Here is a 25,332-nt window from a genome sequence, read left to right as displayed (position 1 = left end):
TTATCCTTCCCAAAATTGATATTTTTTTTGCAATCTTATTTATTACCATCTTAGCGTTTTGGTGAAATGTAAGTTTTGAATCCAACATTACACCTAAATATTTAATTTTAGTGACTTCATTAAGTTTTTCATATGATATTATGTATTGTCTCAAAAATGTTTTCTTTTGATGTACGGTCCCAAACGAGTTTTTTTTAGTAACTCTTGGTAAAAAAAAACTTTAAGTATTTTATGTTTTATTAGTAATATAAAAAAAATAAAAAAATACCTTAAACAATGACAGGTTTGAAGATACTTAGACTTCTATACTCCCCTCTTTAAAATGTTCTGTGTAACATTCACCATTTTGCCTATGTTTTGCTTCATACAGTATGATTGTTAATAGGTGGTGGACATGAGATGGGGGGTCAGAGACGAAGCTACAGACGATCACATGACTACAGAACTTTGTATGAAGGAGATCGAGAATTGCCAGAGGTTGTCCATGGGGCCTAATTTTGTGGTTTTTCTTGGACAAAAGTACGGCTATAGGTAAGATTGGCAATTACAGTTATTTCAAACTAAGTTTGAAGTGTATGTAAGGTTGCGACAAGCAATATGGACAAAATCAAGAAAGGGGATTAGAGGTGGAAAAAAAATGTAACTGCTATTTTAAAACAGTTACCCTTACGAAACACCTAAAACAGCTTCACAAAAAAAAACTAAATCATCAAGCGCAGAAGTAAAAATAAAAATACATTTCGGTTAGCGCGAAAAATTCAACGCCCCGCCGCACCCTTTTACCGCGCTTCGCCCTAACTTGAAGTCTTTACCCATAATTTTATTTATTGAACTTTCTGTCCATATTGTTATTTGTACATTGGCGGGCTTTTTGCCAAACGGCAATTTCTTCCAACCAATCAATATAATTATAGTTTTATTTTTATAATTCAAATAACATAACATATTCAATAGAAAATAAGGATTAAAAAGCTAAAGATATACAAAAATAAAAATAAACGTATTTGTTTATAAATTACCTTAAATCAAAACTATTACTCAATTAGAAAAAGGAAAAAAGAGGAAAGAGGAAAGGAGGAGAGATTAAGGAAGAGAAAGGAGATGTTTCTTCAAACGTGATTTAAACAGAGATAATGTAGTAACATCTTTGATGATGAATGGGAGATGATTCCACAGTCGAGCCGCATGGACACTATATGAGTTAAAGAAAAAAGAGGAATTAAGCGGAATCTGGCGTGACCAAATTCAACATCTATGAATGTAGATGGAAGCGAGGTCTGTATGCAAAGACAGAGTAAATAGCGGTCCTCTCTGTTGACTCCTACGGAGAAACGGCGTAACAGTTTGTTTGTTTGTTTTAGTTAAAATAATTCAGTTTTTTAATGGTTCTTGGTTTTTATTGCTTAGTTGTACTGGATCTTCCTCGGGGGGAGATTTGAGTTGTAAACTCCTTGATATGCCATGTGTTATTTTTAAATGATGTTCTGGTTGAACTGTTTTATTTTAGTATGTTATTCGTCTCAACTCAATACAGGACTTAAGTGCTATTAAGTTAAGAATTATTTATAAATTAATAAATAGTAAATTAATAACTATATTTTATCCCTCAGACCAATACCAACATACGTCTTGAGTTCTGAGTTGCAACTTTTGAGAGATGAACTTGCTGCTGGAGGAACAGACGTTATATTACTTGACACTTGGTACAGAAAGGATGCGAATGCGGTTCCTCCTATATCAGTTCTTCAGCCTATCTCGTCTATCTTGGTCAATTTTAACAACAAGGTAAGTGAAATTAAAGCTAACCAAAGCGGTGTGGTATATATGGTCAGCTAAACTTATTAGCTCGCAACCCGCATAGGAATTGCTGAAGCAACTTTTAACACGATGCCTGCTATCTGAAATTCTAGTCTACACTAGTTCAAAATGAAATAATGATATTTTCTTAGTACTCATATACGGGCACTTAACTAAATTAAAAAAACCGAACTTCTGAGTTTTGAGAGAAAGTGCTTAAGGAAAATAAGAATAAGGTGATTGGATAAATCAACCTTGGCAAATGAATGTTTATCGCAAGAAGCAAAATTAGTTGTTCACAATGGAGTCCTGGTGTCCTGATGTATGGGAGCGAAGTATGGACTTGAAAAAACAGGGATGAAAGAAGGCTAAATGCTGTCGAAATGCGATCTCTCAGGCAAATATCTAGTAAAACTATGTATGCAAGATGTACAAATGTTTAGATCGGTATATAAGGCTGAGATGAGCATTATCGACAATATCAAAAAAGGAGCTCTGCGTTGGTTTAGACATATTTATGCTCGACGCGAATTTTGATGGATGCTGAAATAAAGGAAGACCGACAAAGACATGGTGTCACCAAATTCAACAAACACTTGAAAGTGAACATGTCAAATGTCACGAGAAGATGTACGAATGCTTTGAAGATGCGTTGATGAAGCTCCTTGGACACGTGTTGCAGATGCCTCAGGAGAGCCTTAACCAAAGTTGCCTCTTCTTTACACCTACGGGCTCCTGCCTTCCTGAAAGGCCGTCAGTAACGATATTTTGGCTCTATTTGGCGGAACTAAGGAACGCGGGATTGACGTGGGAGGTGAGAGTGCTAGCTGGCGATGGGGTTTCCTGGAGGTAATGTCCACATGCATAACTTAGGTGTGGATGTGGAAAAGAGAAGAAGAAAAAGTATTTGAGTTAAATACAATATTATCATTTGCTTTGGCTCCGATAAGAATATTTAAAATTTTGTTGATGGCGCGGATTATGTTTTATATTTGCGCACGTTAATTTTGATCTTTACTCATGATATAATGTGATAAGGTTGATTATTAGTCATAATTAGAAACGATGTTAAATCACGAAGGACGATGTTCATATTTGATCTATAAATATTACACTTTGTCAATTTTCAATATGCAATCGGAGTACGTTCTTATTTCTAGAGAGTTCCAAAGCTACAAGCAGAGGACCAAGCTGTTTGGTGGGACACTTTAAATAAGATGCAAAAACTTTTCAGAAAGGCATCATTATCCTTATTTAATGCTGGAAAGATATCTCGAGATACCATGCACAACTATTTCATGTCAGGTAATTTGAAAAATCTCACAGTAATTTCAACTCTCCATGTAGAGGAGAGCGGGATTTGCTGTTCAGGTACAAATAAATATTGTATCCTATTATACGGCATTAAGTACGCTGTAGGAATCACCCGATAACCAATATCCACCTACTATATAAGGTAAATAATAGGTCAAGATGAATCAAACAACGTATAATCAAAACATTTGAAATACTGATTATCTAGCACAGATGATGTCAAATTGCTGACATCCATGGAAATAGAAGATGGCTTCAGTTCTCGACCAGAAAAAAGAGAAAACAATAGGGATGGCTTCTTTAACTCTTACTTTAAGCAGTCAATTATCGTCAGTGGTAGATTAGTAGATTAGTAGTCAGCTGATCAGTTCTGTTCGGAAAATTTAGAATCCGCGTATTAAATCTAGTATTTTAGATTTAAATAACTTTTCTTCATTTGTTTTATGTTTGAAAATATAATTACCTTTTTCAGTAACGGAAAGAGAAGTAATTAACGGGGTGCTAAATGTGAAGAATACAAAAAACCATTGCTTGGCCTACGTACGATACATCAACAACATCAATCTGCAAAATTTAAAAAAGGCATCTAATTTCATAGACATCCTTAACAGGAGTTTAGACACGGAGTCCTCAAAATTGCTCGCTAGCTTGAGGGATGAAAGGCTTCCGGGGAAGATAGAGACTACCAACATGCAGAAGTGAGTGAAAAAAGGATCAAGGAATCTTGAAACCATACTTACTTACTTAGCGTGTCCGGTTGGATTATATCCAACCATGATAGACAGAGACATATTTTTATTTGTATTTATTTGTTTTTTTAGTTTTTTGTACAGTATACATAAACAAGATGAAACAGAGTCTTCCAAAAATAAAGTATAATTACAAAGCAATGAAATACATACTTAATTATTTAATCCATTTATGAATAATATATTTAATGTTTTACCAGTTAAGGGTATTTTATGGAGCAAAATTATTATCCAACGGATGTTCAGCTCGATACATAAAAAATAAATTAGAACACAGCTATCTAACAAGATTTACATCTGTTGATGGCCTAGTTGTAACAAAATTTAAAAATAAATATGGACAACGTACGTTGGGTTATATTGTTCCAAAAGTATTTAATTTGTTGCCACTTGACATGAAAACATGTCATAGTAAAAATAAAATTAAGTTTCTATTACGTAAGTTGTTAGTAGATAAAACGTTCCTATACCGATTTATTATTTATGTTTTAAATTTTTTTTTAAATTTTTATTTATTATTATTTTTTTTTTTTAAATTTTATCCCTCATTGAATACATTTTTGTTATTTTCTTGGGTTAACCTTTTTTTTTCTTTTATTACTTTCTTACTTTCTTATTTCATTTACATTTTTTAGATCTTAATTTTAATATGTACTTTTAATTTTCTTATTTTTTTTTTTCTGGAGATATGAATTGAAATTCTCGATTTACTTTACTTTTTTTAATTTATTTTTTATCTTGTTTTGATTACATTTATGAGCACACGCTATTTATATATGTGTCTATTTTTTTTTTCTTATATTTAAAATATATTTAAGTAAATTACTATTCTTTAATTTTAATTATATTATTTTACTCTATTTTCTTACTTAAAAAAAAATAAAAAAAATCATTAAACTATTTTTATGTTTATTATTTTATACGTATACAGTATTATGTCTGTACTCTTCTTATTTGATTATTGATTAAAACTAACGTCTGAGCACCCGATGACAAACTATTATTGAATAGTTTATCGGGACAAAATATATCTTAATACTTTGTTTTCTTTATAATGTATTAATATTGTAATAATATGTATATTTTATTGAATAAAGATTCTATAAAACAAATTAAAACAACAGTAAAAATAGTAAACAAAAAATTCCACAAAGTCATGCCCTGTTCGTGGGTATTCAAGAAATGTAGAGAAATATATAAATATATATATTATAGAAATATATACACAGGATTACTGGTTAAGTCGACCTAGATCCTTTAAGGCCCCAAACATCAATTTGTCGCGCCCGCCACTGGCCTCTTGTTATGGCCGCTATGGCCATGTGTAGCGTTTTTCATGCGTTTTCGTATGTTTGAAATTAACGCGCCCGCTGTCGCCACCGCCTTAGACCCGCACTATGGACGAGCTCTTAGACGTTGTAGTATCCACCATTCCTGACTGATTTGACCACAAAACACCGTACCCCAAACTTAACCGTTTTCAAAATATTGCATATTTAAGTTTTTTTTTTTAATCGGATTTTTGTCTATTGGCAATTTTTTTTGGACTTTTTTGCCTCTAATTTATTTGTGTTTGCGATTTTTGTGTAGTAGATATGTTGTTTTATTATTCTTAAGTGTCAAACTGCAGTTTACTGAACTGAATGGGTCGTAGTAGACGATTGATATTTATAAATTGAAATAAATTTATACATTTTTTTTTCTTTCCAAAATATTTTTGAAAAAGTCCAAAACAGTTAAACTGTAGATGACTTTAAAAATACGTTTTATCAGCTATCCAACAAAGTATAACAAGCTAGGGTTTTATCAGAATTCTTATAAAAAAACTTTGATGAAAGGTTCCCGGGTAGTAGTAAAAAACAGATAATGAAATATTTACATATTACAACAGAGATGGAGAACATTTATATTAGATTTTGTAATGTCACAGCGTAAATTGATTAATCGGAAAATGGAGTAAATAGACTGACCTTTTTTAAGATTTTTCTAATTCCTCTGGAAAGCTGCGGCAAAATTCCAAACCATCTTTGTTTTCCTTTCACAGTCAATTTATTTTGGTTTATTATTGATCATATTTTATATTTAGCCATGCGTTTTGTCCCAAAAATTGATTAGCGATTTACATGTACATATATCAAGTTCAAAGCGGACACTGACAGCAGGTGACAAATAATAACTATTAAATTGTTTTTCGAAACTTCACGTAGGTGCGAAAGGCATAGGATTGAATTTGGCGAGAGAAAAGAGACAGGTTGTAATTTATTTACGTTGTGACACATTATCAAAACGGCCTAACCAAACTGCATTGCACTTTTTAAGATTGACTTGATTTGAATATATTTATTTAGATTTACCAAATGACTATTTAAATTAATAATATACAAATACACTCATTACTCCAGATACACTGTGGAATGGATTGGTCGAGAGGGTTTGGATCCTGACACCCACGGGGAGTACCTGAACCACTTTATAGCGCATTTCTACAGAGGCATCGTCAAGCTCGTAGATAGAGCCATGAGGAGAGAAGATGGCAGTGCTCAAGGACAGATCGTTACGGAGCTGTTGCAGCATCTCCACGCTTGTAACAACTCTGTCAAGGTAAGTTGTTAAGTGTAAAAGGCACAGCATTAACTAAAATTAGGATAATTTTAACTCTTGTAACTGTTTTTAATAATTCAATTATTATTCAATTTTCAATTCGAATTGGCTTATATCGTATATAAAATAAAATAAAAGGCTGGGCTGAAAAATTTCTCAAGAGGCAGTCCTGAAATGTCGTGTTACATTAAGGATTTAAAATAGTAATGAGGAAATCAGACGCTGGACTAAAGTTGTCGACGTGGAAGATCGTATTGCTAGACTAAAGTGGTAATGGGCATGCCATGTTGCCAGACCAGGAATGGACAGATGGGCATTTACATTTATTTGGTGGAGACCATGGGTCAGGAAGAGAGGCATAGAGTGACCACAGAAAAGGCGAGCCGATGATATTATCCCCGTCGCAGGATGGATAGGAAAAGCACAAAGGAGAGATGACCGGAAAAGATAAGAAAAGGTCTACGTCCACCAGTGGAGAGATACCTGAGAAAATGGTTGATTTATTTGATAAACTATGCTAATAGAGGTGTCGAATAGGGAATTGTATCAAAATTTTCTTCTCGAATAAACTTTTGACTTTCTTGATAGATAACGAAAAATTGGGGTGTGATTCCGTGTCTATTGCCACGGATTTATAAATTAGTGGCTCGAGGCTCGAACCCTGCTTTATTCCAACTTAAGTTCCATTTTAAAATAGTAAGTTATTTATAACTCCTTGTAAACGGCCCCGTAGAATTGAAGTATTCGGATAATTCAGAAGTACGCTTTTTTATTTTGGAAATAATACTACTAATATTGTCCCCAATATGGAGAATTTAAAATAAAATAGTCTGAAATATATTTTATTTATATGCATGGTATGAAGTTAGTTATGAGCGCCTTCAGAAAACGAAAATGATGTCTTTCCAAAACCGGTCAACTTAAGATTAGTTATTTCACGTATATTGTAGGGAGAAATATTGGATTAGCACCACAATAGGCCTAGAAGCCCACGGTGAATTGCAGCAGATTTTTGTGTTTTTACCAGGAATCAACCCGGAACCCTCAGTGCGCTAAGTGGTTTGGTCATTACACTACGGAGGCCGTTAATATACCCAGCTTGGCAATTATTTGACTGACAAAATTAAAATTGTATCGAAAGAAGAAATTACGCATTTTATCAACATTTAAAAATCTAGAGGGAAAGCGTCTTCTGCTATTTGGAAAATAATGTTTATTGTTTTTTTTCTTGCCAGGTATTTTATGGCAGGGAGCCGACACTTCAGCAAATCAAGGATTACATGCTCGGTCCCTCCTACCAGCCTCTGGTGTTTTATGGAGAGGGGGGCTGTGGGAAAACCAGTCTTCTAGCCAAGAGTGCCGCCCTGTCCGCTGAGGACTGGTTCAGTGGAAGAAGGCCAGTTAGCATCATCAGGTTTCTCGGGACAACGCCAGATTCCAGTGCTCTTACTCCAACACTTATATCAATCTGTCAACAGGTAATGAATTCGATGCGTGTTGAGTAGAGATCATGGCTTTTCATGTATACCGGTGTTTTTTTATTAAATTAGATTTAGAATTTACGGTGTCCTTTCTGGAACTTCTAGATGTAGGTTCAATTATACAAATCGGGTTGTGGTCCTGTGGCTAGTGTCTCGGACTCACGGACCGAAGGTCCGCGGTTCAAATCTCACTCTACTCCAACTCGATTCCATTTTCTAATAGTGAGTTATTTACAACTCGTTGAAAATGGCCCTCAAAATTAAATATTTGGGTAAATCATAAGAACGCAAATATTTCTTTTTAAAAAAAAAAAAAAATCTATGTGAATGTGTCACACAAGAAACCGCTTCTTCGGTGGTCCTCTGGTGATCTAAGGATTTGACAGCGATCGCCCTCACTTGGGCTTTAGCCCGACACTTGAAGAAGCTGGGTTTGAAGGAGGAGATTTCGCAATATGAGAACACTTGCCCTGCACTAAGAAGACCAGCTCTTTTGATATCTGAAATTGGAAGGCCAGAATTTATTTATGAGGATTCATAAGATTGGATCTACACAGCTGACAGCGGCGTCAGAAACTTATTTAGCACTAACTCATATTTGATCGGAGCTTTTTTTAGCTTATAACCAGACAAAAAAAGCAAATTATTTCATTCGTATTGTTTTCAGATATCCTACAATTTTTCTCTTCCGTTTGAGAACATTCCAGATGACTTGGTTCCTCTAACGGCACACTTTAAACAATTGCTTTGCTGTGCCACCTACGAACAACCATTGCTGCTATTTTTAGATTCAGTTGACCAGCTAACTGGAGCACAAGATTCCAGCAAAGTTTCTTGGCTGCCAACAAGGCTGCCTCCCCTCTGCAAGGTAAATTCCACATTCATAGGCGTTTACGTAAACATAGAAAAAAGTGGGCATAAGAGCTTAGTCAAAAAACAGGCACACGAACTAATAGGTATATATAACTTCAAGCTTTTCCATTAAAATATTTCATTGCAAAGCAAATATTAGGATAATCAATTGGTGACCCATTACGATGTGTACAACGATTTTTTTAACAAGGGAAATACAATGTTATTACACTTATATGTTAATAAATTTGTATAAACCACTTTTATTTAGCATATTACAACAGAGATGAAGAACATTTTAGAGAAGGCAATATATAAGTGTAGGCATCTACAGGGGTTATGACCTGTCAGTGGCTGGTTTATGAGACCACTTTACACACTGTGTAACATTCACCATTCTGCCAATATTTGAACATCTATATTCCTTCAATTCTTTCATCTGTTGATGTTTGTGAAGTTAAAGAGCTGAAACCTTTATTTATGCGGGTGAGATTCATCTAATTGAATTATCCCTTCTATTCCCTTCAGTTGAATCCAGTCCTTGTCTACAAAAATTTGAACTAACTCAAAATATTGTTGACTTTTATTTTGAGTTATACTTCGACCGGTTTCAAGGTTACTACCTCATCGTCAGGAATTAAACTAACTTGAATATCCATAATCCTGAATCTTGAATTTGAAAAAATTCTACCTCATCTCTGTAGCGATATAAATAAAAATATATACCTACTCCCGTCTTAGGAGAAAATCCAGATTTGTGTGCAGGTACACGAACCAAAAAAATGTTATAAAAAATCTGGTAAAAATATAAGTAAAAATAAATTGCAGAGTCATCTGCAGGGGTTTACTAGTACTTAATTTAACTCGGCTGATGAGTCTTAACTACATAAAATAAAGTTATCTGCTAATTAAATACTTAACTTCAATATCAATGCATAGATGGCGCTTCCAACTCGCTTGTGGATGGGTTCTTAATTCGTAGCATATATACAAAAACCAAAAATGTTACCTGGTGTGGATATTTGCTAAATAAGCGTAATGGGGAATGTTGTAGTACCTACATAAAGTGGCCACTTAACCCAGCCAATGACATGTCATATGCCCTGTAAACACTCGAATATCCATAATCCTGAATCTTGAATTTGAAAAAATTCTACCTCATCTCTGTAGGGATATAAATAAAAATATAACTTATAATTACTCGCGTTGTTATTTATTTTATAAAATATTAATATAAAAAGACAGGAAAATGAAATAATGAGAGAGAAAGAAGATAAAATGAATCAAAACGGGAATATTTTTAAAAGAGGACTCGAAGTTAAATTTAATTGATTATTTATTATTTGAAGTTTTTGATTAATGGCTTAACTAATTTCTAAACGTTTTAAATTGTCTAAACTAAAACCAATTTTATTGACATGCAAAATTTCTACACCCGTTTCTCAATTAAAATCATGGTTTTCGGATATAAGATGATTTGCGAATTCTGAAAAATGATTATTACCGAGACATCTTATGTGATCTTTGATTCAAACTATAAATTTACGTGAAGTTTTTCCAATATAGAAATGATTTAATTTATCATCCTTATCTTTACAATTAGATAATATTTTACCTACATTATTAGTAAAAAAAGCTGGCCCAATATTGTTAGGTAAAATTTGATTTGGTCGAAGTATAACTCTAAATTAAAGTGTAACTCTAATTTAAATCGGGTTGTGGTCCCGTGGCTAGTGTCTCGGACTCACAGACCAAAGGTCCGTGGTTCGAATCCCACTCTACCCCAACTTGATTCCATTTTCTAATAGTGAGTTATTTACAACTCGCTGAAAATGGCCTTCAAAATTAAATATTTGGGTAAATCATAAGAACGCAAATATTTCTTTTTTAATAAAAAAAAAAAAAAAAAGTGGTTTATACAAATTTATAAACATATAAGTGTAAAATGTCATATCACAAAGGGAAAAATGTTTTTGATAACAATAATAATGTATTAATTTTGCTTAGTTACTTAATGATTATTTAATATTTTTATTTGCGTTTGCCTAATAGAAGTACCGGTTTTTTTTATATAGTCCAGTCAGTAGAATATTTTTTGTGGTAAAACATAACATAACACAAAATGATCTTATATTTGTGTTATGATCAAGTATTGTTTGCGATTTGGCAACATTACGCGGCCACTTCGCGCATGCGCGCAGGTGGGATGTCGTATAGAGGGGGGGCATTTTCCAATTTTAGACATAATACAATGTATGCAAACTTGATTCTACAATTATAAATCTATGTTACTCTCTATGCGTTAAAAAATTAACCTAACTTTCTGAATTCAATTTTTGCAATTAAGTAAGGCAAAACAATTATAATGGGCGCCATGGCGTAATTATATACAATGTTATTGTTTGCTAAATGATTTTGCTTATACAATTAAATATTACGCTCTAGTTTCTAGTTATCATAATTTAAACATTGTCAGAACAAAAAAAATAGTTGTGGACCTTTAGAGGAACTTTTCCGCCTTCGTTTGTTGTGACAGGAAATATAATATTATAGAATTATGAAATGAGTTTGTAAGTAAAAAAATCTATACAGAAATTCATTAACGTGTACGATTTTTGATAGGTAATTGTGACGTGCGCTTGCGAGGAGTCCAATCCAGTAGTTTCCAGAGAGTATAACCTCTTGAGGAGAATGATTGACAACGACAAGAACTTTATAGAAGTCAGCGCCCTAGGAGAGGACTTGGCCATGCAGGTCATCAAGTAAGAGGTCATCAAGATCGCCATCTATCTTATCAGTTTGATTCATATTTTCATTTATTTTTAGTTTAATTACTAAACTTTACTAAGATCCTTTTGCAACCCAATCGTAAGAATTTTTCATTACTTTATCACAAACATTAAGGGTCAGATATTAAAAAAATCACTTTGCGTCATTTCAACAGAAGCAATATTACTGATGATTGAACTGTTAATTCCATACGGATAGTTGGGAAAATATCTAAGGTGATTGAAATCTCTAATTTTTTTTTTTAAACCCCCATTAGAAAAAAATGCAAAAACTTGCGTAAATACATGTTAAAATGCTTTTTGGTCATGATCCGTGTGCCTGTTACAGAAACTTAAATATTAGTCAAAATGCATTAAAACCATTTGGAAGTAACGAAATTTTCAGTGTATTTCAATCAAATTTTGCCAAAATTTCGAAACGTGAAACCTGTCTGTGGAGAAATACTTTGAGCTGGATACACGTTGGTTTAAATTGTAAATTTTTTGAAAAATGTTTGGCGAGATGTGGGACTGTAAGTACATAAAATACCTAGTATCAGCAGCCCACTGATTCGTGTAAGTTAGTTAAGTTATTAAGATCCTTTCTCTACTTTTTCAGAATGTGGATGAAAACAGCCTGTCGTGATCTCAACAATTTCCAATGGCGTTTGGTGTCCAACGCCATCGGCTCCTGCTCGCTTCCAATTTTCGTCAAGTTGGTGTTTGCTGAAGTCTGCAGATGGAGGAGTTACACCAGACCCCAAGAGACCAAACTGGCGGCCACTGTGATGGATTCCATCATGATGCTGTTTGAGAGAATTGAAAAGCAGGTTCGAGAGATTAGTATTATTTATATAAATATTTAAAACACCATACATTTGAAATTAGAAGATTTTTTTTATTTTTATTCTGTCGCGTGAAATTTTAACAACATATATCAAAAGCTTAAGAAATAATTATTTATATCAACAATGTTTTGAGTATGTTCAAATTTTTGTAGACAGACTGGATTTCTTCCTCCATCATCATTCCCTTTTCGCACCTAATGGTGCATACGACACTGCATTGGCGAACCAATCGCAGCGTATCTTGATCATTTTTGTTACATGGAGGTAAGATGATCAGTCTTACGCTTCAGGTACCAGTCCAGGTACTATTTAATATTCTGGTGTGAAAACATCCTTTTAAATAAATATTTCAAACAAACATGTCGGGAATCGAACCCGAGACCTCTTGCATGGCAGGCAAATGCGCTGACCATTACACCACGAGGCCAACTTAGGGAGTTATGTATATCTAAATTTGTTGCAACAGGGAGGAAAAATAATTTTGATTGAATTAAGTGGAGCAAGTAACTTATAATCTTCTATTTTATATTTTCTATTCAATTTATTGTGTATGCAGATAATTGGTAGAATTCCATATTTAATTTGGTAATGTATCCAAAATACTCGACTTATTTTGGCTTGTATAGAAATCCACTAACATAAAATAGCAATTATTTTTAATATATAAGGAAACATTGTAAATATTTAAGTTAGTTTGTTTGAAAATGTCCTAACAAGACGAAACGCGTCACAATATACCCTTTGTATATTTTATAAAAAATAAAGTAGAATTACAATCCAATAAACTTGTTTTATTTTGGATACATTACCAAATTTTCTATTCTATTTCAAATCTGTATATTATCTCATCTTTATTAACCCTTTTTATTTTACATTTAAATCCAATCATTTGTATAATTCTAGCACGGTCGTATTCTTGTGTTTCACGGTCTGGCGTACATCACAGCCGCCAGGAGTGGTCTCTCCGAAAGCGAACTGGAAGATCTCATATCTCTGGACGACAAGGTTCTTGACGACGTTTACCAGTATCATCTTCCGCCGACCAGAAGGATCCCTCCGCTGCTATGGACCAGGTTAGTTTAAGAATTAGGTTAAACCAAATTATTCTCCTTCTTTGCCATAGACCTATGTGGTTCCTCCTCCTGTGAGATGGATTCTCAGCTGTCCTTCCAACTTTTGTGAGGTTCTCTATGAGGGTTGGTCTTGTGAAGCTGATTGTGGACATTTTTTGGACATGACCTTACCAGTTCCTACTTTGCTGTCTACACCATCTAAAAATGTCCTCAGCCTCCCATAGCTCTCTTACCTAACGTGACCTCTTAGAGTTTTGCCTACTGTTATCCTCAGTGTCTTTTTCTCGAAATTCATCAATATTTGTTTTGTCCTGCGTCTTCACTTGCTCCAGCGCCATATGTCATAATTGGTCTTAAGCTTGCTTAGTAAACAAAATTTGATGAATTGAAATTCATCTGTTGTGGGTCTTTCCATAGTACTCGTAGTAGAGCTCCAATGTTCAATTACCCACTCTACATAACCAAATTGATTTTCGTTTTATTGACACAGTTTCTCACAATTATTTGCCTATGTTTTAAAATCTTAGAAAATGATTTTGATGAACTCTAGAGCGTTGCACTGGATTTGTGTGAAGGTAGTAGAAGTGTTTGTGATAAAGGCACTGGCAATACCAAGTGCTAGGCCCTCCAAAACACTAAACCAACACGTCACCAACCGCTATGAAACGGAAATTGAAATCAGACTCTCTCCGTTCAGCACCAGTACTAGATGTTCTACGCGAAATAGCTATCGACAGTAGTGTAGTCCTAAATAAAAAAGTGCCGGAGTGAACCGCCACCACTAGGTGAAGTGAGAGGGAAGTGGGAGGGGGGAGGGTGGGGACACATGTTTAGACTTTTGCAGTTATCGGCAAGAAATACGTTTTTTGTTATTTAGAATTGTTTGAAGAGACTTAAGTAGATATTTTTTTGAAACGTAATATTTGTTCCTGACCAGAGCCGCTCAGATAAAAAGTGCCGGAGCGCCGCTCCGGTGCCCTCCGGCCCGACTACACCACTGGCTATCGACACAAACGTAAATTTGATTCGCGTTTATTAATATGGCTAAATTCAATCAGTTTTGTCTAAATTTCTCATTATTATATTTGAACCACTGTTATCGTCAATTAAGTAGAATATTAGAGTTAATAATAGAACTTCACGCAATATTTAATTGAACTTTTTATTTTATTATGTACAAAAGACTGATTAATTTTGCAGGATACGAAACGATTTACCAAACTATTTGTCTGAGAGAGAGGCAGATGGAGTGAGCGTCATGAGTTGGTACCATAGGCAGTTCCGTGACGCAGCCAGAGAAAGGTACTTCAAGAATATGAACATGGCCATGTATTTCCACTCCAGTATAGCGGACTATTATTTAGGTAAGACAGTATTCAGGGAACAAATACAAAACATGCTGGTATGTATATGTACGTATGTTTTCAATATAATTTTTCCATTTTTGATGGGGTAAGGATATAGTAGTTCATTAGCTTCTAAGCAGACCGAGAGAACCAAGTACAATTGGGCAAACTAGAGCCGTTGCCAACCCTCCATCAGCCATTTTGTAACAACAGTTGTAAGAAGAACCTTTCATTGTTATTTTGACTGTTTCAAAGACACCCTAATTCAGACATCTTTCAAAAATGAAAACCCGTAGAGTCTAAAAGAAAATCGTAGTTCATACATCTATTCCTTTCCCAGAATCACCTTATTAAAAACAAGATCCTAGCATCAAACCTATTAAAAACCTGGCATCGTCCAAGTCAAGACCTATCAACCAGCCTATTAACCGCAAAATATGAAAACCCAATCCTACTTAGGAAGATCATGTTCTTATACTAAAAACACACCGTGGCCGTGAAGGAGCAACCCAGCCCCTGTTCCTTTATATGAAAATGAACAGTACATGACTTGAGTACGATTCTCCATTGTCACAATAAAGATCATCCATTTAAGATCCTGTCTCCACCGAAATGTTGAAGACTCGATACATCCAAAATCATGCGCATGAAGACCGGTGGTGATACAAATATACTGAGATTGTAAAAATAAATTTAAAGGTCATTGAAGCTTAAAATTAGTTTTTGCACGTTGCGGATTTAGAATGAGGCCACAAGACCTCTACAACTTATCCGGATAAATGAAGGAAGATTTCAATGTACATACATGTGTTTTTTTTTCGGTTTAATAGGCAAAATGGGTGAATTTAGATCAATGCCAATGAGGACATACAAGTTTATAATGAGAACGTGGGTATGCTAAATTTTGACTGATGGAAGCATTAAAAGCAGTTAATATGAATTCTTACTTGAAGGCAAATTAACAAGCTACGATAGAGATGGATAAAATTTTAGAGGAGAAAATAATTCAAATGAATGAATGAATGTTATGAATGGAATAATTTTGAATCCGGTTGTGGTCCCGTGGCTAGTGTTGCTGACTCACGGGCCAGAGGTCCGAGGTTCAAACCCCCTCTACCCCAACTTGATTTCAATTTTCTAAAAGTGAGTTATTTGCAAATAGTTGAAAATGGCTAACAAAATTGAAATATTTCGGTAAATTATAAGAATTTAAATTTATTTCAACAGAGAGGGAAAACATTTTTGAGAAGGGAATATGGAAGTCTAGGCATTTACATGGCTTACGACCTGTCATTGGCTGGTTTAAGTGGCCACTTTACACACTGTGTAACATTCACCATTCTGCCCATGTTTGAACATCCACATTTCCTCAACTCTTCCATCTGTTGACTTTTGTGAAGTAAAAGAGCTGAAACATTTATCACGGGGGTGAGATTCATCCGGCTCATATTCCCTTCTCAAAAATGTTTTCCTTCTCTGTTGAAATAAATTTAACTATGAATAACTCCCTAAGGAGGAAATCCAGCCAGTCTGCAAGCATTTGGACATACTCAAACATTGTTAAATTATAAGAACGCTAATATTTATTTTTAGCGTTCTAAATAAGTGGCCACTTTACATATCTCTTAAGTTCGTCCGTCCGTTAATTTTTGTGAAGCTAATGAGCTGAAACCTTTATTGATGCGAGCTCATTGCATCTGACTAAATTATTTCACGTACATACTAGGGAGGTTTCAGTTTTCAATATATATAGTTCTTCATGGACCAGTTGGATTTATCAACTATATTTTAGTTCGTCCAAATGCTAGCAAGGCCTGGATTCCACCCCAAAATAAGCTATTAAGGTGAATATATTGCAGCAGAGATGGAGGACGTTTTATGGGAATAATTCAATCAGATTAATCTCATTCGCATCAATAAGGGTTTCAGCTCTTCAGGGTTAAATTCAAAACATCAGCGGAACAAAGAATAAAATGAAAGGCAAAATGGTGAATATAACAGCGTGTAAATTAGACTCTTAATCAAGCCAATGACAGGTCGTAGGCCTTGAAATGCTTAGACTTCCACATTCCCGTCTCAAAAATGTTTCCCCTTTCTGTTGCTGTAATTTTCTGCAGATTTTGGCATGTTTGAAAATGGTTGCTGGAGGTGTCTTCAATATCCAAGTTGGATGCTTTTGTTTTTTTTTATAGTACTACTCTATATCGATTTTTTCCTATTCAATTACTCAAATAGTAGTTTTATATTTACCTTTGAACGGAAAAAAAAATAGTTTTGCATTATCTCGTTTTACTAAAAAGTAAAATTATTATAATTTATTTTATTTTAGATATGGCATATTTAGATTCTAAATTACTTGTTTTAGGTATCTGGGGTGGTGGCGTCCCAAAACCCTTCAAGTACACGGAGATCCAGCGTCATCGCTTCAACCTTACGGACAAGGAAGGAGTAGCAGACAGAAAAGTTCCCCTTCAGCCCTTGGCCTTTGTGTCTGCTGATGGATTAACTTCTAGATACAACCTCAGAAAGGTATTTTTTCATATGGCTTAGATATCTATTTATTAAAAAAAAAATACAGTTGTATTTGTTGAACATATTTCAGATATAAAGGTACTATTTTGTGTTAAGCGAAAATGTTTATTTGAGACAATATTTTGAGTATGTTCAAATAATGTTTGAAAGATTGGATTTCTCCTATTAGAGAGCTTTTTAGATTAATAAATAACAAAAAAACATGGAAAACGTTTTTAAAAAGAAATATGGAAGTCTATTCACTTACAAGGCTTATGATCTGTCATTGGCTGGTTTAAGTGGTCAATTTAATAAAGATTTCGGGCCTATAAAAACTAATCCACTTCAAAAATAGATATGTGGAGTTAATAGTTCATTGATTGATGACACACACACGTTCAAAAATTTCACTTGAAATATAGATCGACGACCGATGTCATCAAATTTGTAGGACTCGTTGGAAACGAATGCCCTCTGTCATCTGAACTACAAGTGTTTTTAGGACAGTACAGAAACTGAATTATACATTTTTTATATGTCAACAATACACCAAAACATCAAGATTACTGATGTCAAATTGCTGCCGTGCATGGATATCAAATAGCAGGGAAATAAAATATGATATCAACTCCTCACTAGGAAGTAAAGAAAATATTAAGGACATTTATGTAAACGGTAGCACCCCTGAGTACCAACTGTTGCTCAGTTATTTATTCACTTAGTTCAGTCAGTTAATCAGTCAGTAATCCTTGCTTTCTGTTATTATTCTAGATGTAAAAAATACACTTTAAAGCACAACATCGTTTCATTCTGCCATTTTCAACTGGGAGAGGAGCTCCATGCATCCAGAAGCATAAATTCAACAAATTTATTAAATGACCCAAATAAGACCCTTGCTGTACTCCATACATACCTTATTGGAAAAAAAATAATTATTCTAATTTGTGTTTTGTTTCAGTTTGGGGAGTTGCCATTTCATTTGGTTCGGTCTCGTCGCTTCAAGGACTTGTACGACAATGTCCTATTTAACTATGATTGGCTGCATGCTAAACTAAAATCTTGTCCACTTCAGGCTCTTTTAGCAGATTTCGAAGATGCGTGTCAAAATATCGATAACAAAGAAGCATGCAGGTAATTGATCGTAATTCGTTTCATTAAAAAAAGTCTAAAAATTATTAAGAGTTCTTAATGCAATAACGATGAATTTTTTGAACAGCAATTTTATTTTTTACCATTTTATCCAAATTCAGAGAGCTGGTGTTGGTGGCGGATGCACTTCGTTTAGGAGGAGCAGTTCTAGGGATACACCCTGACATGTTGGCCCCTCAACTTCTGGGGCGCCTTCTTCCAGAGTCAGGAGCCCACGCCGGGCTGCGGTCTTTACTGGCGCAGTGTGATGGAAGGGGTAGAGCTCACTGCGCCTTGCTACCACTACACCATTGTCTCCATACTCCCGGAGGACCTCTGAAGGCACAAAAGCTTAATTTTACTTTAAATCTATTATAAATTAATAACCAAAGCAGTAGTTTATGCACGATTAGGTGCAAAAACTAATGATAATGGGGTATTCAAATCCATTTTTTAAAATCCTTCTTCGATGAAATATTTTCCTATGAATTATAAAGTATCTTTTCGCCGTTTTCACACCATAATAAAAATACACCCGGCACGATAAAATTATATTTGACATAGAGTATTAGCAATAACATGGAGTATTTTTATCATTCATTTATTTAGTGGCAGGTAAACGCATTAACCAGTACACCATGAGGCCGACTTATCTTCCCTTGATTTCCTTTCGCAATTTTTTTACCCACACGAAAAAAGTTAATAATTTATAAGTATCCACAGACTTTATCTTGCCCTGTAGATTTGAACGATATGTGTAAAACGGATCTTTCGAGGGATTAATGCAGTAATTCAAATTGTCAGACATTTAAAAAGTTTTTTTTTTTAAATGCCTTACAGTATTCCCTGGAGGGTCACCAATTCGCCGTGTTTTCATTCCGCCTGACATCCGACTTCCGATACATCGTCTCTATCTCTAACAAGCTAATAACCTGGGACCTCTCCACCAGCGACATGGCCAGGGATATCTGTCCTCAGCTGGAGGGTATCATGCAACAACTGGCCATCAGTCCAGACAACAAGTGGGCATCAGCTTACACCAACAATAATCAGGTAAAAATAATTTGTTTCATTTCAAATTCAGCTCTCACAATATGCAAGACAGAAATGAAGACCAGACACGAACAAATGATCAACAATCTCATAAAGTAAATCACGTAAAAAAAAGGATTGGTGCTATCATTAATCGGCAAATCAGTAATTGAATTTGAAAACGTTTCATTGAAAACATTATTTATTGTACACACTGATTTCATCTGATTTTCTGTTTGTACGAAATATATTTTTTTTTGTTGTATTATTTACCAATGTTTTAAAATTGTTTTTCCAGTACTCATTTTGTTTCTATGTATATATTAAAATTTTCAATTTCATAGTCTTAAGTCATTTTTTGTATAAACTTATATATCTATTACGTATCTGTTTTCAACTTTTTACATAATCTTCTTCCCACATTATCTACATAGAGTTTGTGTTCCTTAGGAATAATTAAATTAACTTTCCTATATGCGGAGCTGATAGTCTCTCAAAATTTTTTGACAGCTGCGAGTAGATTATGGGTTTTTAAATCTTCTAACTCTTAATTCTTAATTCTTCTTTTCCATGTATAAAGATCATAAAAGACCATGTACCAGGCATAGGATTCGATTTCTTTATTCAGGATTCTTACCTGTGAGCAGCCATCGAGTCAACAACACTCGTCCAGAATTCTGGTTCTATTTTTCACAGAACTGCATTGACACTGACCAAAAAAATTATGTCATCATCATTTCATTTTCCTCACTTAATGTGGCTTAGGAAACTGCACTAGTATACCAACCGAAGCGCATTTAGATCATTTTGTGTTACATAAAGGTAAGACGATCAGTTTTAGTCTTCAAGAGCGAGGACTTTTAAATATTCTGTGTAGAAAACCTCTTTAAATAAATATTTAATGTCAACCTTATCGAGAATCGAACCCGAGATCTCTTGCATGGTGGACAAACTCGCCGACCGTCGCTCCCCGAGACGGAAAATACATACTTTAATAATTATTTTCTAGGTGGTGATTCTAAACATGCTCTCCAGCGAGTTCGTGACGCTGGACTGTCCATTTACTGAGCAGAACGAGAAGGTGGCTGGAGTGGCACTCCTCGACCATCGGCTGCTGCTTCATGGCACCCGCCACTGGGGCTGTTGGAGCTTGCAGGGAGAGCTAATGAACATTACGAGAGCACCAGAAACTATCAACGAAGATGAAACTGACACAGAATGGGAGATTTTGAGTAAGCGTATAAAACATTTTTCAAAAATAAAAATATTTGAACCCCTGTATTTAGTAGCCTTACGTGTCATGTACTAGGCTAAGGTACTCAAAAAAGTTCGTTATTGTTTATCTTGGAAATAGAATGTTCGATCACTGATTTTGGTTTATTACCTTTATGAGTCCAATCACCATTGTTGCAAAGTCCAAGAACAATGGCGCATGTTAACTGCTTTTAGCAACAGTGTGAATATCTGTTAAGGATATTCCTTCTAAAAAAAACATCGAGATCAGGACAATCAAAAATATTTTGAGCACGTCCAATTTTTTTCAGACAAGGAATAGATTTATGAAGTGAACGGCAAACTAACACAGTCTATTGCGTCTCTATATAAGGACAGCACAGCATAACTAATGTTAGTAAACATAAGTGTATAACCACTTACCGACGTTTTATGTCAACTGGTTTCGAGGCGTGCTCGTCTCTTCGTCAGAACACTTACTACACTAACATGCCAATGTTAAATACACTTTCACCTTTACATTCAAATACTAAAAACTAACTTGAATTGAATAACATGGAGATGTTTTACATTAAAAAAGCTTTGAAAAATAATATTACCCTGATGAATAATCAAATATCGTTTTGATAAAGCCCACTTTGTTATTGTTTTCCCCAACCCCCAGTCCCAATCTATTCTCCAACACACTACTGAATACTATTAACCTATTTTTTTATTGTATCGCATGTGATTTATGCATTTTTTGGTAAATACTATATATACTACAGTGCCATTTACAAACAATGCCATAGCCAAATATTTTTCGTTTTTTTTTTATTTAAAAAATAAATATTTGCGTTCTTATTATTTACCCAAATATTTCAATTTGAGGGCCATTTTCAACGAGTTGTAAATAACTCACTATTAGAAAATGGGAATCAAGTTGGGGTAGGATTCGAACCACGTCCGAGACACTAGCCACGGGATCACAACCCGATTCATTTTGTCATTAAAATTTGTATACCTACATTTGAAAAATATTTGTATTTTTAGCAATGGAATTTTCTGACCTAGAAAACTATCACATTGTTTTATGGACTGGTAAACTAGAAGACACTTCCTTAAGACTCCATGCATTTTGGGAGGGAAAACCCGTAAAGCCAATTAGTATCCAGTCTGCCATGGTGATGGCCAAAAGACGAGACCTATTCTATTGCTGCATTGAAACGGGAGTTAGAAGGTACCGATTGGATAAGGAAGAGATGGAATGGAGTATGGAGCTACTTCTTACTTACGAGCCTCCAGAAACCGCAGATATGATGCTGCAACTAAAGCTGGCATGGGAGGAACAGATGTTAATAGGTTGGTACTTTTATTTTTACTTATTTTCTAAATGGTATGCCGCATGCGAACAATTGCGCTTATCGCCAAAGTTTTGGATAGCAACAACCTAGATATACAACATCATCTGAGCTCATGATTCACGCTACAATACTGTTTAATTAGATGGCAAAACGCTCAAATACCAATTTGTTAGAATTTATTCGTATAATATTTCTTCATCCTTCTTCTTTGTATTCTTGTAAATCTGCCGATCTGTTCTTCTCAGTCTCCGATGACGAGACCCAACCGTCCTGTCCTTCCATGCCTTGGTGGGCACCCTTCGGAGGTCAATTCTTTGCCTGCAGTGGTCTCCACTTGCTGCTTATTTTATTTATATGATCTCTTCAGAATCTTCTACGGGATCTGCTCCAGTGCGCTATATCTTGAATTTCGCACGTTTCCCATATAAAGTCATTTCTGACCCGGTCGCTCAGAGTATTTTCGGTAATCGATCTGAGGACTCTCACCTCTGATGTTATTAGCAGGTTCTTTATTCTTGTGGTGTCTGCTCGCATATGTCATTATAGGTAGGCTTACTATACCTCCCAGTTTGACCGGGATTGTCTCGGTTTTTTTTCAGCCTCGTGGTATAGTGGTCACGTTTACGATTTGGATTACGTTTATTCATGGAGAAGCCGGTATGCTGTGGCTTAGATCTGTAACGGCTAATGTCGTAAATCGTCATTTTGTGGCGTTATAATAAACTGTTTGACGTCTTTGATAATAAATAATAATAAAAAATAAACATTACAACGTATGTATGTGTGAATAAAATAGTTAAATACTGAAGTTTTTTAATTGACACCGACCCTCTACAAGATGGTGGCAAGAACAATATGAAATCTGACATTGGTTGTTCTAGATCCAAGTCACAGAATGGTAAGCAAACAAAAGTCATTTAATTTACCCATAAAGATGAAGATAATGAAGATTCTTTAAAAGAGTCTTTGATTTTGGGGTCAAGTAGGCAATACTTTGTTAGATTTCCCCTAATTTATGGATATTTTTCATGGCTAACCTAAAATTTCCGCAAAGAGGGTATTTATTACGAATACGTAATTTTTTGGTTTCTTCGTGATTTTTGTCGCAAATTTCAAAATGGTGAGCCAGCTTAACGTTCTTGATCAACAATTCTTGACTCGAGACTTTTCATTTCTCAAAAACATTTCTGCATCAGTCTTAGCCTATCGTTTACAATTATTTATTATGCAGGATGTTTTGATAACTCGCCTCTAGGATTTTATTTACTCTTCTAAATACAGTCTTTGGGTCGCCAGTGAGTTTCGTCATGTGATTTGATTTAAGTACCGAAAGAGGTAGAATTATTTTGAGAAAACTAAACTGCAACACAAATAATATAAATTATATGAGTTTCAGACATACGCAGGGTTCTTATGACGATTCTTTGGTTTCATTTTAGAAGTAGTACGTCACTCAGGCTCCATATTTTGATTATCGTTTAGTCGTAAAACTCCACATTTTAGTCAATGTAAACTAACAACATTAATCTCAAGTGCCAAAGCAAAAGAACAGTTGTCACTACTAGACAATGATGTTCATACACTTCACTATTGATATAAAGATATCGTATGACGAAAGTATATTTCCATTCACAGTATCGTTTAAATGACTGGGATGATTTTAATATCCAACGTAACAATCTATCAAATCTATTGTTTATGTGTCCGTGTCAAGGCGGATGAAGAATATAGTTCTGGTTGATAGAACTAGAATCCTGGAGGAGTATTTTCAACTCAAGCTTATACTATTACAAATCTTCTAAACCTATCCGAGTCTGAAAGTGTAAAAAATCCCCGAGTTCCTGAGCTGTGTACCAGAAACATCCCAGCTATAATTTTATAAATACGACTAAAAATGTGATAGTGATTATAAAACTGTTTCATAATATTTCTAGTTTTCTGCGAAATTATATTTTTTTATAAAATACTGTTACGGGAGAATGCTGCACGCCATCGCGCTATTCTCGCTGTGACACGTTGAACAGTACTGATTTATTGTCACGCCACCCGTTAGGGTGAAGGTACAGCGGGGAGTTGGGCGGGGTTGCATGTTAAATTTAAAGCATGAAAACCGGATTAATGCGGTTATGGCTGGAAAAAAGCGACCAAAAAGCAAAATGCGCAAGTGCAAAGTAACCAACATATCAAAGATTATTTGGCTGTAGAGCGATGGATTATAATGTTTGCTATTTCCACGAGGGGAAAGCAAAGGTAAATATTAATTATTATTGGAAGAATTCAGCAGAAAAATATTTTTATACATTCTTAAATTAATCACACTTAAGGGGGTAGAGAAGATTCAGAATACCACCCCAGTAGGACCCTTGATACCTCCCTTATTCCTGAAAAGGTTTTTTGATATGTCCACTGATTTTTACAATTTTAATTTTTTCAAATAATTCCAGGAACTTCCACATACAGTTTTACTGTTTGGGACTTTAACGACATGATACAGAGATCGTTGGAACCGGAAGATTTGGATATGGACCCTCATCCGTCCATAATTGGAACTGATAATATTAAAGAAGCACTCGTGTTGCAACTTCCCCACACAATTAGGAACATCTCTACCAAGATGATGCAGAGCAACTCAGCTATGGTTAGTTCCGACAAGAAATATGCGGTAGCTGGTGTTAGGTACGATTATTTTCCATATTTATATCATATTCTTAATGTTCAAAAGAGTCAGTAAGCACTATGTAAAACAAAAATAATGATTGATCAGGTCATAACTTTTACAGTTCTGCATCTTGATAATAGGGTATTGTTGTTCACTTTACGTTCCGCTAACAGATGATCGAGATACGCTCTATTTTATTTGATAATGCAGTGCCTTATGCATCACCCATGTGAAAATAATTGATTGATTGATGATATAAATATGTATAAATGGCGAAAATCAGTGTAACGTAGGACAAGGATGATCAAGAATGATGTGGTATATATAATCTTAAGTCTGGTCGTGTCTGAAGCAGACATAGACGTGTGTGGCGGACCGTCCTCTCTGCCTACGGGCAAATGGCGTGATGGTAGTTGTTTGGGCAGCTCAATGCCTTTAGGCATTAAGATCAGCGGGATTTAGAATTTAGTGGATTGTATAGAAATTATTACTCACTTTTAAAGTTCTTCCGATTGTTTCTTATATGGAGCACTTCACTATTGCTGTAGCACGGATACCGATATCGTGTAGATGATGATGAGCTGTATAATTTAGTCT

At 34.8% G+C, this 25,332-nt stretch overlaps 1 protein-coding gene across 1 annotated transcript in view; it reads left to right on the top strand.

Annotated features, from left to right (window-relative positions):
* LOC148277374 (NACHT and WD repeat domain-containing protein 2) overlaps window positions 1–25,332 on the top strand; it is a 42,576-nt gene that overhangs the window by 4,499 nt on the left and 12,745 nt on the right. The window contains exons 3-20 of the mRNA XM_088232954.1: window positions 386–531; window positions 1,611–1,785; window positions 2,958–3,102; window positions 3,584–3,809; window positions 6,263–6,461; window positions 7,697–7,939; window positions 8,610–8,810; window positions 11,417–11,556; window positions 12,182–12,392; window positions 13,314–13,483; window positions 14,684–14,847; window positions 17,195–17,358; window positions 18,299–18,471; window positions 18,591–18,810; window positions 19,309–19,521; window positions 20,510–20,732; window positions 21,766–22,074; window positions 24,521–24,752. Of these exons, the coding sequence (XP_088089080.1) occupies window positions 386–531; window positions 1,611–1,785; window positions 2,958–3,102; window positions 3,584–3,809; window positions 6,263–6,461; window positions 7,697–7,939; window positions 8,610–8,810; window positions 11,417–11,556; window positions 12,182–12,392; window positions 13,314–13,483; window positions 14,684–14,847; window positions 17,195–17,358; window positions 18,299–18,471; window positions 18,591–18,810; window positions 19,309–19,521; window positions 20,510–20,732; window positions 21,766–22,074; window positions 24,521–24,752 (3,554 nt within the window). The remainder of the gene's footprint in view (window positions 1–385; window positions 532–1,610; window positions 1,786–2,957; window positions 3,103–3,583; window positions 3,810–6,262; window positions 6,462–7,696; window positions 7,940–8,609; window positions 8,811–11,416; window positions 11,557–12,181; window positions 12,393–13,313; window positions 13,484–14,683; window positions 14,848–17,194; window positions 17,359–18,298; window positions 18,472–18,590; window positions 18,811–19,308; window positions 19,522–20,509; window positions 20,733–21,765; window positions 22,075–24,520; window positions 24,753–25,332) is intronic.

The sequence above is a fragment of the Micrasema longulum genome, unplaced genomic scaffold (genome assembly GCF_059751315.1).
Source record: "Micrasema longulum isolate JH-2025_06_02 unplaced genomic scaffold, ASM5975131v1 h1tg001042l, whole genome shotgun sequence".
Classification (NCBI taxonomy): domain Eukaryota; kingdom Metazoa; phylum Arthropoda; class Insecta; order Trichoptera; family Brachycentridae; genus Micrasema; species Micrasema longulum.
The sequence above is the reverse complement of the archived record's forward strand: the minus strand, read 5'-3'. Positions and strand labels throughout refer to the sequence as shown.